General features: G+C 42.9%; 1 protein-coding gene across 1 annotated transcript in view; it reads right to left on the bottom strand.

Moving 5' to 3' along the window:
• LOC124718977 (corticotropin-releasing factor-binding protein) overlaps positions 1-13,693 on the bottom strand; it is a 1,088,124-nt gene that overhangs the window by 56,322 nt on the left and 1,018,109 nt on the right. The window contains exon 8 of the mRNA XM_047244648.1: positions 2,509-2,617. Within this exon, the coding sequence (XP_047100604.1) occupies positions 2,509-2,617 (109 nt within the window). The remainder of the gene's footprint in view (positions 1-2,508; positions 2,618-13,693) is intronic.

Genomic DNA, 13,693 nt, shown 5'->3' with positions numbered 1-13,693 from the left:
TCGTTTGTTTGTTTCCTTTTAGGGCTTACTGACGAGGAAATTCTAGCCGTATTAGATGACTATGAAGTGGAAGTCTGCAGTAGTGATGACGAATTGTTAGATACAACTTGGACTCTTCCAACGATCAAACCTAGACTTGGAGAAAGCTCTGAATCTTCTGACGAGGAGGAAAATTGTAACAATGCTTCTGCAACAATACTACCAGTTGCTCCAGAAGTTCAGGACAATTTTCCCAGTCAACACAGTAGAAAGAATTCTAAAAAACCAGTGGATACACATCGTCGTTTGTCCACTTGGAGAAAAAGACCGTTCACCTCCAAAATTTTTGCGCACTCAGAGAGTGAGGTAGGACAGGAAATTAAAACTCCAATGAGCTATTTCAGCGAGTACTACCCAGAAGATTTTTTTCAGTTAGCATCTGACTGCACTAACAGTTACTACTTTTCGAAGAAAGGGAAGTTGCTTCATACAAATCCTCAAGAGATAAAAAAGCTGTATGGCATGCATGTACTTATGGGATGCATTAGATATCCTCGTACACATATGTACTGGCAGAAGTCATTGCATATGCCAACTATTGCAGATTGTATGCCTAGAGACAGGTTCTTCACTCTCAGAACTGCACTGCATGTTGTGGACACTAACTACATTCCACGTGAATCAGAAACTAATAGATTGTGGAAAGTACAACTTGCAATTAATGTTGTACGCAGTGTTTGTTTGAGATTTCCACGCCCCTCTGAAAATGATTATTCCATTGATGAGCAAATGGTACCATTTACTGGATGCTGCACATTGTCTCAGTATGTTCCAAACAAATCGCGCCCTTTGTGAATTAAAAACTTTGTTTTGGCAACAACGAAAGATTTAGTACTAGATTTTGAATTTTATCAAGATAAGTGAGCTCCTCTGCCAGATGTTGGCCTTGGTCTTGGGCCATCTGTAATACTTCGCCTTCCTCAAACATTACCTCAAGGTGCAAGACTATATTTTGACAGATATTTTACAGCTTTGCCATTATTGCAACAGTTACCTGACCTAGGGCTGGAAGGAACAGGAACCATAATGAAAAACAGAGTGAAACCAGTTCACCTGACAGAAGGAAAAAGACTGAGGAGAGGAGATATGGAAGAATTCTGCAGGGACGATGATAAAATAGTTATTGTCCAGTGGAAAGATTCAAAAGCTGTGACCCTTGCCTCTACTTGTACAGGATGTGAACCTGTAAGCAATGTTGAGAGATGGAGTAAATCAGAAAAGAAGTACATCTTAGTGCCATGTCCTGCAGTCGTAGTGAAGTACAACATGTGTATGGGAGGAGTGGACCTCTGCGATCAAGTGATGGAGACCTACAGGACTTTCTTGAAGACAAAAAAGTGGACTTTAAAAGTTTTGATTCATTTACTTGATTTGGCTTGCGTCAATTACTGGTCACAATACAAAGTTGAATACGAAGCCAATAAAGTAAAAATAAAAACACTTTAGATCTTCTTGGATTCCGACAAGTAATTGGGGAAACGCTAATTTCTTCTTCTTCAGGACAGGAACATGAAAGTGAATCCGATGAAGAGCCACCAAATAAAATGCACAAACCAGCAAACACACCATGTGATGAGAAGCGGCTGGACGAATATCATCACTGGAGAACTGTTGATTTGCCTTCAGCTCGTTGCTGCAGGCAAAAAAATTGCAAGAAGAGGACGAGAACAAGATGTCTGAAGTGTAATATTTATTTGTGTTTGTCAAAAGACAGTAATTGCTTTCGTGTATATCACTGCAAGAAATGACATAAATATGTAAGATAATCCCGACCCACACAGTCGTGTGGGTTCAAAATTTGTATCAAAATTAAAAAATAAAATTTTCTAAGCAATTGGTACACGATTCTATAATTTTTTAGTTGCAAAAATGCATTTATTTCAAAATTTTTCATTTCAAGTTTGGGTGGGGGTCTGAAAGGAAGTCTTAAGCAGTTGTTTACTTGTGACACGCAAAAGTTTGAAAACGTGACAAGAAGTACTAATACGTCTTACACTTTTTGCATGCCACAAGTAAACAACTGCTTACGACTTTCATTCATCTGACGTAATATAGGTACGTTAAATCTTTAGCGTTATGCACTTCCGATACAAAACAAGTACTATACACTATATTTTTTTTATTTATGTTACTTTCATTGCAATATGTATAGTAAACGAACTTTAAAGGAGATAAATGCAATTAACGAATAATTTTTACAGCCACTGTATGAAATTTTCCTGAGCTATACGTAGTAGGCTGCTATGAGTATATTATAGCTGTAAAGAAAGGCATTTAACGAATGATTTCGCCATATTGTCTTGTACTTTTGATTCGGTGAGTGTGTACTCCACTACTGGCCATTCAAACGTCCCGCCCGCAGTTTGGCAGAAAAATGGCCGCCGTATCGGCCTCTATACAGGCTCTCTCCTGTACGCTAGCGCCCTCATCCACGCAGCGTGTCTATGGCAGAAGGAGTACGCCACGTACCTGGCTTGGAGTCCATTCCGCAGATGGAGTCGGCCACGTTGAGGGCGGCAGTGTCCAGTCCCTCTGAGCCGCCCAGCTGCACGTAGTCAGGCATGCCGCGGTTCTCACACTGAAACACGACACAGCGCCGTGTTACACATTACACCACTGCAGTGCCACGCTCCCAGGACAGCCAACTGGTATCCTAGGCCATCTCTCGACTGCTCTGTAGGACGCTGTCATTTAGTGAGTCACATAAGTTACTGCAGAGAGTCTATGTTCTTGCAACATCTACATCTACATGATTACTCTGCAATTCACATTTAAGTGCTTGGCAGAGGGTTCATCGAACCACAATCATACTATCTCTCTACCATTCCACTCCCGAACACCGCGCAGGAAAAACGAACACCAAAACCTTTCTGTTCGAGCTCTGATTTCTCTTATTTTATTTTGATGACCATTCCCACCTGTGTAGGTTGGGCTCAACAAAATATTTTCGCATTCGGAAGAGAAGTTCATGGTTCAGAGTAGTTTCAGGGGTAAGACAAGGCTGCAACCTGTCTCCACTGTTGTTCATATTATTTATGGATCATATGTTGAAAACAATAGACTGGCTGGGTGAGATTAAGATATGTGAACACAAAATAAGCAGTCTTGCATATGCGGATGACTTAGTTGTGATGGCAGATTCGATTGAAAGTTTGCAAAGTAATATTTCAGAGCTAGATCAGATATGTAAGGACTATGGTATGAAGATTAGCATCTCCAAAACGAAAGTAATGTCAGTGGGAAAGAAATATAAACGGATTGAGTGCCAAATAGGAGGAACAAAGTTAGAACAGGTGGACGGTTTCAAGTACTTAGGATGCATATTCTCACAGGATGGCAACATAGTGAAAGAACTGGAAGCGAGGTGTAGCAAGGCTAATGCAGTGAGCGCTCAGCTACGATCTACTCTCTTCTGCAAGAAGGAAGTCAGTACCAAGACTAAGTTATCTGTGCACCGTTCAATCTTTCGACCAACTTTGTTGTATGGGAGCGAAAGCTGGGTGGATTCAGGTTACCTTATCAATAAGGTTGAGGTTACGGATATGAAAGTAGCTAGAATGATTGCAGGTACTAGTAGATGGGAACAATGGCAGGAGGGTGTCCACAATGAGGAAATCAAAGAAAAAATGGGAATGAACTCTATAGATGTAGCAGTCAGGGCGAACAGGCTTAGATGGTGGGGTCATGTTACACGCATGGGAGAAGCAAGGTTACCCAAGAGACTCATGGGTTCAGCAGTAGAGGGTAGGAGGAGTCGGGGCAGACCAAGGAGAAGGTACCTGGATTCGGTTAAGAATGATTTTGAAGTAATAGGTTTAACATCAGAAGAGGCACAAATGTTAGCACTGAATAGGGGATCATGGAGGAATTTTATAAGGGGGGCTATGCTCCAGACTGAACGCTGAAAGGCATAATCAGTCTTAAATGATGATGATGATGATTCGGAAGAGAAAGTTGGTGACTGAAATTTCGTAAGTATGTAAGTACGCTGTTTAGGCTTTTATATTGGTAACGCCACGTAGCGCTCTGTATGAAAATCACTGGCTGTGCCGTGTGCAGTCTGTGGCTAGTTTGCATTGTTGTCTGCCATTGTAGTGTTGGGCAGCTGGATGTGAACAGCGCGTAGCGTTGCGCAGTTGGAGGTGAGCCACCAGCAGTGGTGGACGTGGGGAGAGAAATGGCGGAGTTTTGAAATTTGTAAGACTGGATGTCATGAACTGCTATGTATATTATGATTTTTCAACACTATTAAGGTAAATACATTGTTTGTTCTCTATTAAAATCTTTCATTTGCTAACTATGCCTATCAGTAGTTAGGGCCTTCCGTAGTTTGAAACTTTTATTTAGCTGGCAGTAGTGGCGCTCGGTGTATTGCAGTAGTTCGAGTAACGAAGATTTTTGTGAGGTAAGTGGTTTGTGAAAGGTATAGGTTAATGTTAGTCAGGGCCATTGTTTTGTAGGGATTATTGAAAGTCAGATTGCGTGGCGCTAAAAATACTGTGTGTCAGTTTAAGCACAGTCATTCATTAATTTTTCTAAGGGGACGTTTCAAGTAGATCTCGCCGCGACGAAAAACGTCTTTGCTTTAATGACTTCAATTCCAACTCGCGTATCATATGTGCCACAGTCTCTCCGCTATTACGTGATAATACAAAACGAGCTGCCCTTTTTTGCACCCTTTCGATGTCCTCCGTCAATCCCACCTGGTAAGGATCCCACACCGCGCAGCAATATTCTAACAGAGGACGAACGAGTGTAGTGTAAGCTGTCTCTTTAGTGGACTTGTTGCATCTTCTAAGTATCCTGCCAATGAAACGCAACCTTCGGCTCGCCTTCCCCACAATATTATCTATGTGGTCTTAGCAACTGAAGTTGTTCGTAATTTTAACACCCAGGTACTTAGTTGAATTGACAGCTTTGAGAATTGTACTATTTATCGAGTATACGAATTCCAGCGGATTTCTTTTGGAACTCATGTGGATCACCTCACACTTTTCGTTATTTAGCGTCAACTGCCACCTGCCACACCATACAGCAATCTTTTCTAAATCGCTTTGCAGCTGATACTGGTCTTCTGATGACCTTACTAGACGGTAAATTACAGCATCATCTGGGAACAAACTAAGAAAACTGCTCAGATTGTCACCCAGGTCATTTATATAGATCAGAAACGGTAGAGGTCCCAGGACGCTTCCCTGGGGAACACCTGATATCACTTCAGTTTCAGTGATTTGCCGTCTGTTACTACGAGCTGCAACCTTCCTGACGGGAAATCACAAATCCAGTCGCACAACTGAGACGATACCCCATAGGCCCGCAGCTTGATTAGAAGTCGCTTGTGAGGAACGGTGTCAAAAGCTTTCCGGAAATCTAGAAATACGGAATCAACTTGAGATCCCCTGTCGATAGCGGCCATTACTTCGTGCGAATAAAGAGCTAGCTGCGTTGCACAAGAACGATTTTTTCTGAAACCATGCTGATTACGTATCAATAGATCGTTTCCTTCGAGGTGATTCATAATGATGAATACAGTATATGCTCCAAACCCCTACTGCAAACCGACGTCAATGATGTAGGTCTGTAGTTCGATGGATTATTCCTACTATCCTTCTTAAACACTGGTGCGACCTGCGCAATTTTCCAATCTGTAGTTACAGATCTATCGGTGAGCGAGCGGTTGTATATGGCTGCTAAGTAGGGAGCTACTGTATCAGCGTAATCTGAAAATAACCTAATCGGTATAGAATCTGGACCTGAAGACTTGCCCGTATCAAGCGATTTGAGTTGCTTCGCAACCCCTAGGTATCTATCTACTTCTAAGAAACTCATGCTAGCAGCTGCTCGTGTTTCAAATTCTGGAATATTCCATTCGTCTTCCCTGGTGAAGGGATTTCGGAAAACTGCGTTCAATAACTCCGCTTTAGCGGCACAGTCGTCGGTAACAGTACCATTGGCACTGCGCAGCGAAGGTATTGACTGCGTCTTGCCGCTTGTGTACTTTACATACAGGAGTGTTATGAACAGTAAACTGCTACTTACTCCAAACTTGAGTGCTATGCTTACATTCTGCCACACTCAATTTCTGTTGATCAATTCTGTGTAAATGGAAGGTGGGGAGGGACGGAAAGGAAAGCAAAGGGAGAGCATCACTGCTGTCAGCTGCATTGGGACATTACACAGAATCAGCGGCGACGAGAGAAAATGTGTACCGGCCCAAGATTCGAACCTGATGCCTCCTGCATACTAGTGAGAGATGCGCTAGCTGCTGCGTCTCACAGCCGATTCACATTCCCACCGAGCGCCACCTGTCCACAGTCCCCCTGCCCATTTCCAACATGTTTTCTATCCTGAGATTCTGCAACACGAAGATAATGGGATGCATCACACTGCCTTGCAAAATGAGTGATACGGATGGAAGGGAAGGAGGAAACGAAATGAAACTTACAAGGGGAGGCAAAACGTTTGGAAAGCGGATTTAATGCAAACTTCGTACACTCGTAGTACCCCATTAGGATAACAAAATGTGTAAGCAGTAGCGCGTACTTCTCAAGCGTTATTGAGAAAATCGCAAGATAATTTCGGTCGCCCAATACATACCTGTGCAGGGCCATTTTTGTCATGAACCGGCGGCAGCCGACTGGCTATACTTATGGTCTGGGTGCAGAGGATTCGGTGGTCTGTTGGATTGATAATAGGTTCATATACTTAGCCGGCACGGTAGCTCAGCGTGTTCGGTCAGAGGACTGCTTGCCCTCTGTAATAAAAAAAAACTGAGTAAAAAGAATCAACGATCAACTTGAACGGATGTCTTGTGACGTCCGCATAGACCAAACGCAACGGACTGTATCGAACAAAATGGAAGAAAAAGCGCGTTCGGTCAGAGGGTTAGCTACACACGGTAGTAAACAAAACTGAGTAAACGGATCAACGAACAACCTGAACGGGTGTCATGAGACGTCCGGCCCGAACATATACAACGAACAAAACAGAACAAAATAAGATCAATAAAGAATTTAAAAAAAACCGGTTAGCGTTCAAGCCCCGTAACCATTGGGTTGCTGGATCGAGTCCCGTTCGTCAGTTTTTTTTTCATTTCCAACACAGTCATTTCTTTTACTATTTATTTTACAATTGATATAATGGGAAAAATACGTGTAATCGGATAAACGTTTATTAAATTTACAATGTTATTATCACAAATAATATAATTTACTATCGGCTAGCAAACGACCAAACGCATAAAGTGATTCTGAAAATGTATACTTGTCCGTGTCTTCAAAATTGCTCGTACTTAATCGAAATAGAACGAGAAATTGCTTCTCGTGAAGACGCTATTAAAATACAGTCGATTCTGCATGACCAATTAGCAGCGCCGATATTTAAGGAAATGCTGCGTTATGCATGGTTTGCTTCCAAATTATCTTCTGAAAGGTAGGTTCATCTATATCTACATAGATACTCTGCAAATCACATTTAAGTGCCTGGCAGAGTGTTCATCGAACCACTTTCACAATTCTCTATTATTCCAATCTCGTATAGCGCGCGGAAAGAATGAACACCTATATCTTTCCGTACGAGCTCTGATTTCCCTTATTTTATCTTTGTGATAGTTCCTCCCGATGTAATTCGGTGTCAACAAAATATTATCGCATTCGGAGGAGAAATTTGGTGATTGGAATTTCGTGAGAAGATTCCGTCGCAACGAAAAACGGCTTTCTTTCAATGATGTCCATCCCAAATCCTGTATCATTTCTGTGACACACTCTCCAAAATTTCGCGATAATACAAAACGTGCTGCCTTTTTTTTGAACTTTCTCGATGTACTCAGTCAGTCCTATCTGGTAATGTTCCCACACCGCTCAACAGGTTATTGAAAATGTTAACGAGGTTTGTTTCCCCACGGAAAAGCTTCAAAGACCTTGTGTATACGGAAACATAGCATTTATTCAATGCAGCTGGTGCCGTTTAACTTTATGTTTTCCATGTTTTTACGAAAAATACCATCCTACAACTTGTGCTCGTAATGGCGAAAGCGACGATTAATTGTACATCTTTCGAAAGCCGTCTGTGCCGCTCATAAACTTGGAGGTAACAAGTCGCTTAGGGCTCCTTTCAGGTATGAGGGATTCCTCAAATCACGCACAAGCATACATTTTCAGTTTGGTCGTTTACTAGTCGATAGTTATGAATATTATATTATTTGTGATAGCAAAAATTTGCAGACTGCCAAATAACATTGTAAATTTAATAAAAGTTCATCCGATTACACGCATTTTTTCCCATTATATCGATTTTAATATAAATAGTAAAAGAAATGAGTGTGTTGAAAATAAAAAAAAACTGACGAACGGGACTCGATCCAGCGACCCAACGATTACGGCGCTTGAACGCTATCCACTAGGCTTACGCCGCTTCCTGGTAGAAATGGCCACGCACAGGTATATGTTTGAGACCGAAATTATCTTGCGATTTTCTCAATAGCGCTTGAGAAGTACGCGCTACTACTTACGCATTTTGTTGTCCTAATGGAGTACTACGAGTGTACGAAGTTTGCAGTAAATCCGCGTTCCAAGCGTCGTGACCTCCCCTTGTTAATAGGTTAGAGGATGTGTGATGTTATTTGAGTGACTACAAACTGCAATGAAATTTCCAAAGAAATGGGCTACATGGAGCCAATTATCAGCATGACGTTTTAGCCTCTGTGGTCTGGATCTATGTACTAATCTCGTTGGGAAGGGTGTAATAAGATCGTTGTATCCTCTCCTGAGGCAAACTAGCCAGCTGTTGTAACTAACTGATCCTTGATATCTGGAATACTGACATTGAGACGGAGTTGACATCTGCACTGGTCCCACACATGTTCTGTCGAGAGCAGATCTATGGATCTCGCTGATCAGAGGAATACCAGACACAAGCATCTCTGGGCGAGCGTCGTCCTCCTGAAAAATGGCACCACGATACTGTCACATAACAGGTAAGGCATGGGGATGCAGGATGTCTGTTGTGTACCATTGTGCCATCAAACTCTTTCACACACTACCAGACGTGACCTCAAGTCGTACCCGATTCTCCCCCACACCAAGATGCATAGGAACAACAACACTGTGCCTCTCCAAAACGTCGGAAGAATGGGACCTCTCACCAAGTCACCGCAATATTTGCCGAAGATCGTCATAGGGGATAGTGCAGAACTGTGATCCACTGCTGAACACTGAACACAACGTGAAGCTATTTCTCATTAGTCCATGCTTCCCAATAACGGCATCACTCCAAACACTACCGTTCGTGTTGCGTTAACGGCAGCCTACGCATGATACGGTGATTGCTTTGTCTGGCTCCTACTGGTGTCCCTCCAATGATGGGGAATGAAAAAGACTGTTTCAGGGAGCCCATTACTTGCCCTAGGATGGCACGTACAGTTAAGACGTGTTTGGTGCACAAGATGGCTATCTGCCCAAGTGGTGGTCAGATGTGGTCGACTGGGACCTCAACAACTAGTATGCCAGCTCTCACGTTCCCACGCAGACCAACATCTAGCCAGTGATACATCAGAATGTTCCACAAATTTGGATGTACGATTCGACCAGATGACCAAATAGAGATAGAAAGGGGACTGTGTGATTCGCTATGCCGATTTTCACGAAGTTTTGGCCATAACTGCGAGTGAAGTTGAGAATCTGGTAAATGTGTTCAACATCTGTAATATCGATAGAATCATATTCTTTGTAAGTCTGTGTTTTGAGACCAAAGATATTAGAGTAAGTCAGAGAAAAAAAAACTAAAATTTGTGGTAAGATCTTATGGGACCAAACTACTTAGGTTATCGGTCCCTAAGCCTACATACTACTTAATCTAACTTAAACTAACTTACAACTTACGCTATGGACAACACCGTGCCCGAGGGAAGACTCGAACCTCCGAAAGGGGGTGGGGGGGGGGGGGGGGTGGGGGAGGAGCCGCCCGGACCGTGACCAGACGCCTGAGACCGCGGGGCGCTAAGTCAGAGAATAGTGCAGTGTAGTGTGTGTTACTCAGTCTGGTTATGTACTAGGTTTGAAAAAGATGGAAGCTGGCCTGTCCTGAATTTCTTCTTGTTGGAACATTGCGTATGGTCAAGGTTTACTGTGGGAATATTATAATGCAACATATGGTTTCGTCTTATAATTGAAACAAGTGTGAAGGAAAGTAATTGTACACAGGAAAATTATTAAAAATATATTGCTAACTTGTCTTGTTAAGAGATCTTTATGAAAGGGTGTATTGTGGTTTTGCTTAATGAAGCATAGATATCTTGGAGTTTTTGTTCTCAGTTATCAGTCGTTAAGTTTAGTTTCTCATTTTTCATTCTTCAACGTTATGAATGTGTTTGTACACTCGCATTGCACATAGCGAATTGTTCAAATGGCTCTAAGCACTATGGGACTTAACATCTGAGGTCATGAGTCCCGTAGACTCAGAACTGCTTAAACCTAACTAACCTGAGGACGTCACACACATCCGTCCCCGAGGCAGGATTTGAACCTGCGACCGCAACAGCAGCGCGGTTCCGGACTGAAGCGCCTAGAACCGCTCGGCCACAGGGGCCGGCTTCGGGAACTGTGTGCTGCAGAAGAATTTTTTTTGTCAAAACTGGCGAGATACCGTCTTGTATTACGCATCGAAAGCAAGACAAATGAAATTCGATTTTTGACAGTCCCATCATTATCCCAATAGTGACAGGTTGGAGCACAGACGAGCACTCCGTGTGCACAGGTAGGTCAATGAATTTATGATTGGCACAGTGTGCTTGTGAAAATAATAGCACGTCTGTTCAGACGTTTGATACTGGTACAAGATTTCAGTAAAGTGCTATTTTGTAAATTTTCAAGCCGTTTCATCAGATGCGTTAATTTTTTTGTTCATTTGTTATGTAATTACTCTACAATAACAATTCTCGTACAGTGACTGTTTGCAAGAGTAAAGCTAAAGATCAGCTACATTCAGGGCTGACTCATTTTGTTTCGCAGTAAGATAGTGTACACAAATTCTGTCGACAACTTATTTCTTTCTCGCAGGCGAATTGTTTAACGTACCAGCTAGTCCGAATTTCGCGTCGTGTAGAGTGAGCTTCACATATTTCCGATCAAAATTAAATTTTCTCGTAGTTCTATTGGGTTGCACTGACGTTTACATATTTCGATATAAAAATAAGTTTTATACAATGAAGAGCCAAAGAAACTGGTACAGCTGGCTAATATCGTGTAGGGTCCCCGCGAGCACGCAGAAGTACCGCAACATGACGTGGCATACACTCGAATAATGTCTGAAGTAGTGCTGGAGGGAACTGACACCATGAATCCTGCAGGGCTATCCATAAATCGGTAAGAGTGCGATGCGTTGGACATCTCTTTTGAACAGCATGTTGCATGGCATCCCAGATGTGCTCAATAATGTTCATGTCTGGGGAGTTTGGTGGCCAGTGGACGTGTTTAGACTCAGAAGAGTGTTGCTGGAGCCATTCTGTAGCAATTCTGGATGTGTGGGGTGTCGCATTGTCTTGCAAGAATTGCCCAAGTCCGTCGGAATCCACAATGGACATGAATGGATGCAGGTGATCAGACCGGACGCTTATGTACGTGTCACCTGTGAGAGTCGTATCTAGACGTATCAGGGGTCCCATATCAGTCCAACTGCACACGATCCACACCATTACAGAGGCTCCACCAGCTTTAACAGACCCGTTTTGATATGCAGGGTCCCTGAATTCATGAGGAGGTCTCCATACCCATACACGTCCGTTCGCTCGGTACAATTTGAAACGAGACGTGTCCGACCAAGGCAACATGTTTCCAGTCATCAACAGTCCAATGTCGGTGTTGAAGGATCCAGGCGAGGCGTAAAGCTTTGTGTCGAGGAGTCTAAACAGATATGTTGCAAGGCATCCCAGGTATGCTCAACAATGTTCATGTCTGGGAAATGTTTAAACACAGAAGAGTGTTCCTGGAGCAATTCTGTAGCAATTCTGGATGTGTGGTGTGTCGCATTGTCTTGCAAGAATTGCCCAAGTCCGTCGGAATCCACAATGTTTGCAAGGATGCAGGTGATCAGACAGGATGCTTACGTACGTGTCACCTGTCAGAGTCGTATCTACACGCATCAGAGGTCCAATACCACTCCAACTGCACAAGCCCCACGCCATCACAGAGCCTCCACCAGCTTGAACAGTCCCCTGTTGACAATCATGATCCATGGGTTCATGAGGTTGTATCCATTCCTGTACACGTCCATTCGCTCGGTACAATTTGAAACGAGACTCGTCCGACCAGGCAACATGTTTCCAGTCATCAAAAATCCAATGTCGGTGTTGACGGGTCCAGGCCAGGAGTAAAGCTTTGTGTCGTGCAGTCATCAAGGGTAAACGAGTGGGCCTTTGGCTCCGAAAGCCCATATCGATGATGTTTCGTTGAATGGTTCACACGCTGACACTTGCTGATGGTCCAACATTGAAATCTGCAGCAGTTTGTGGAAGGGTTGCACGTCTGTCGCGTTGAACGAGTGTCTTCAGTCGTTGGTCCCGTTATTGCAGGATATTTTCCCGGCCGCAACGATGTCGGAGATTTGATGTTTTAGAGGATTTCTGATATTCACGGTACACTCGTGAAATGGTTGTACGTGAAAATCTTGATAACCTGCCAAGGTAGCAGCGGTAACCGACCTAACAACTGCATTTGAATATGCATGCTTTTCTTTGGCGCTTCATTGTTTTTGTTGCCGTGGTCTTCAGTCATGAGACTGCTTTGATGCAGATCTCCATGCTACTCTATCCTGTGCAAGTTGCTTCATCTCCCAGTACGTACCGCAGCCTACTTCCTTCTGAATCTGCTTAGTGTATTCATCTCTTGGTCTCCTTCTACGATTTTTACTCTCCACGCTGCCCTCAAATATTAAATTGGTGATCCCTTGATGCCTCAGAACATGTCCTACCAACCGATCCCTTCTTCTAGTCAAGTTATGCCACAAACTCCTCTTCTCCCCAATTCTGTTAAATACCTCCTCATTATTTACATGAGCTACCCACCTAATCTTCAACATTCTTCTGTAGCACCACATTTCGAAAGCTTCTATTCTCTTCTTGTCCCAACTACTTATTGTCCATGTTTCACTTCCATACATGGCTACACTCCATACAAATACTTTCAGAAACGACTTCCTGACACTTAAATTTATACTCGATGTTAACAAATCTCTCTTCTTCAGAAACGCTTTCCTTGCCATTGCCACTCAACATTTTATATCCTCTCTACTTCGACCAACATCAGTTATTTTGCTCCCCAAATAGCAAAACTCCTTTACTACTTTAAGTGTCTCATTTCCTTATCTAATTCCCTCAGCATCACCCGAGTTTACTCTACTACATTCCATTATCCTCGTTTTGCTTTTGTTGATGTTCATCTTATATCCTCCTTTCAAGACACTGTCCATTCCGTTCAACTGCTCTTCCAGGTCCTTTGCTGTCTCTGACAGAATTACAATGTCATCGGCGAACGACAAAGTTTTTATTTCTTCTCCATGGATTTTAATTCCTACTCCGAACTTTTCTTTTGTTTCCTTCACTGCTTGCTCAATATACAGATTGAATAACACCGGGGACAGGCTACAACCCTGTCTCACTCCC

Source organism: Schistocerca piceifrons, chromosome 10 (genome assembly GCF_021461385.2).
Source record: "Schistocerca piceifrons isolate TAMUIC-IGC-003096 chromosome 10, iqSchPice1.1, whole genome shotgun sequence".
Taxonomy (NCBI): Eukaryota; Metazoa; Arthropoda; class Insecta; order Orthoptera; family Acrididae; genus Schistocerca; species Schistocerca piceifrons.
This window is presented reverse-complemented; position numbering and strand designations above follow the sequence as displayed.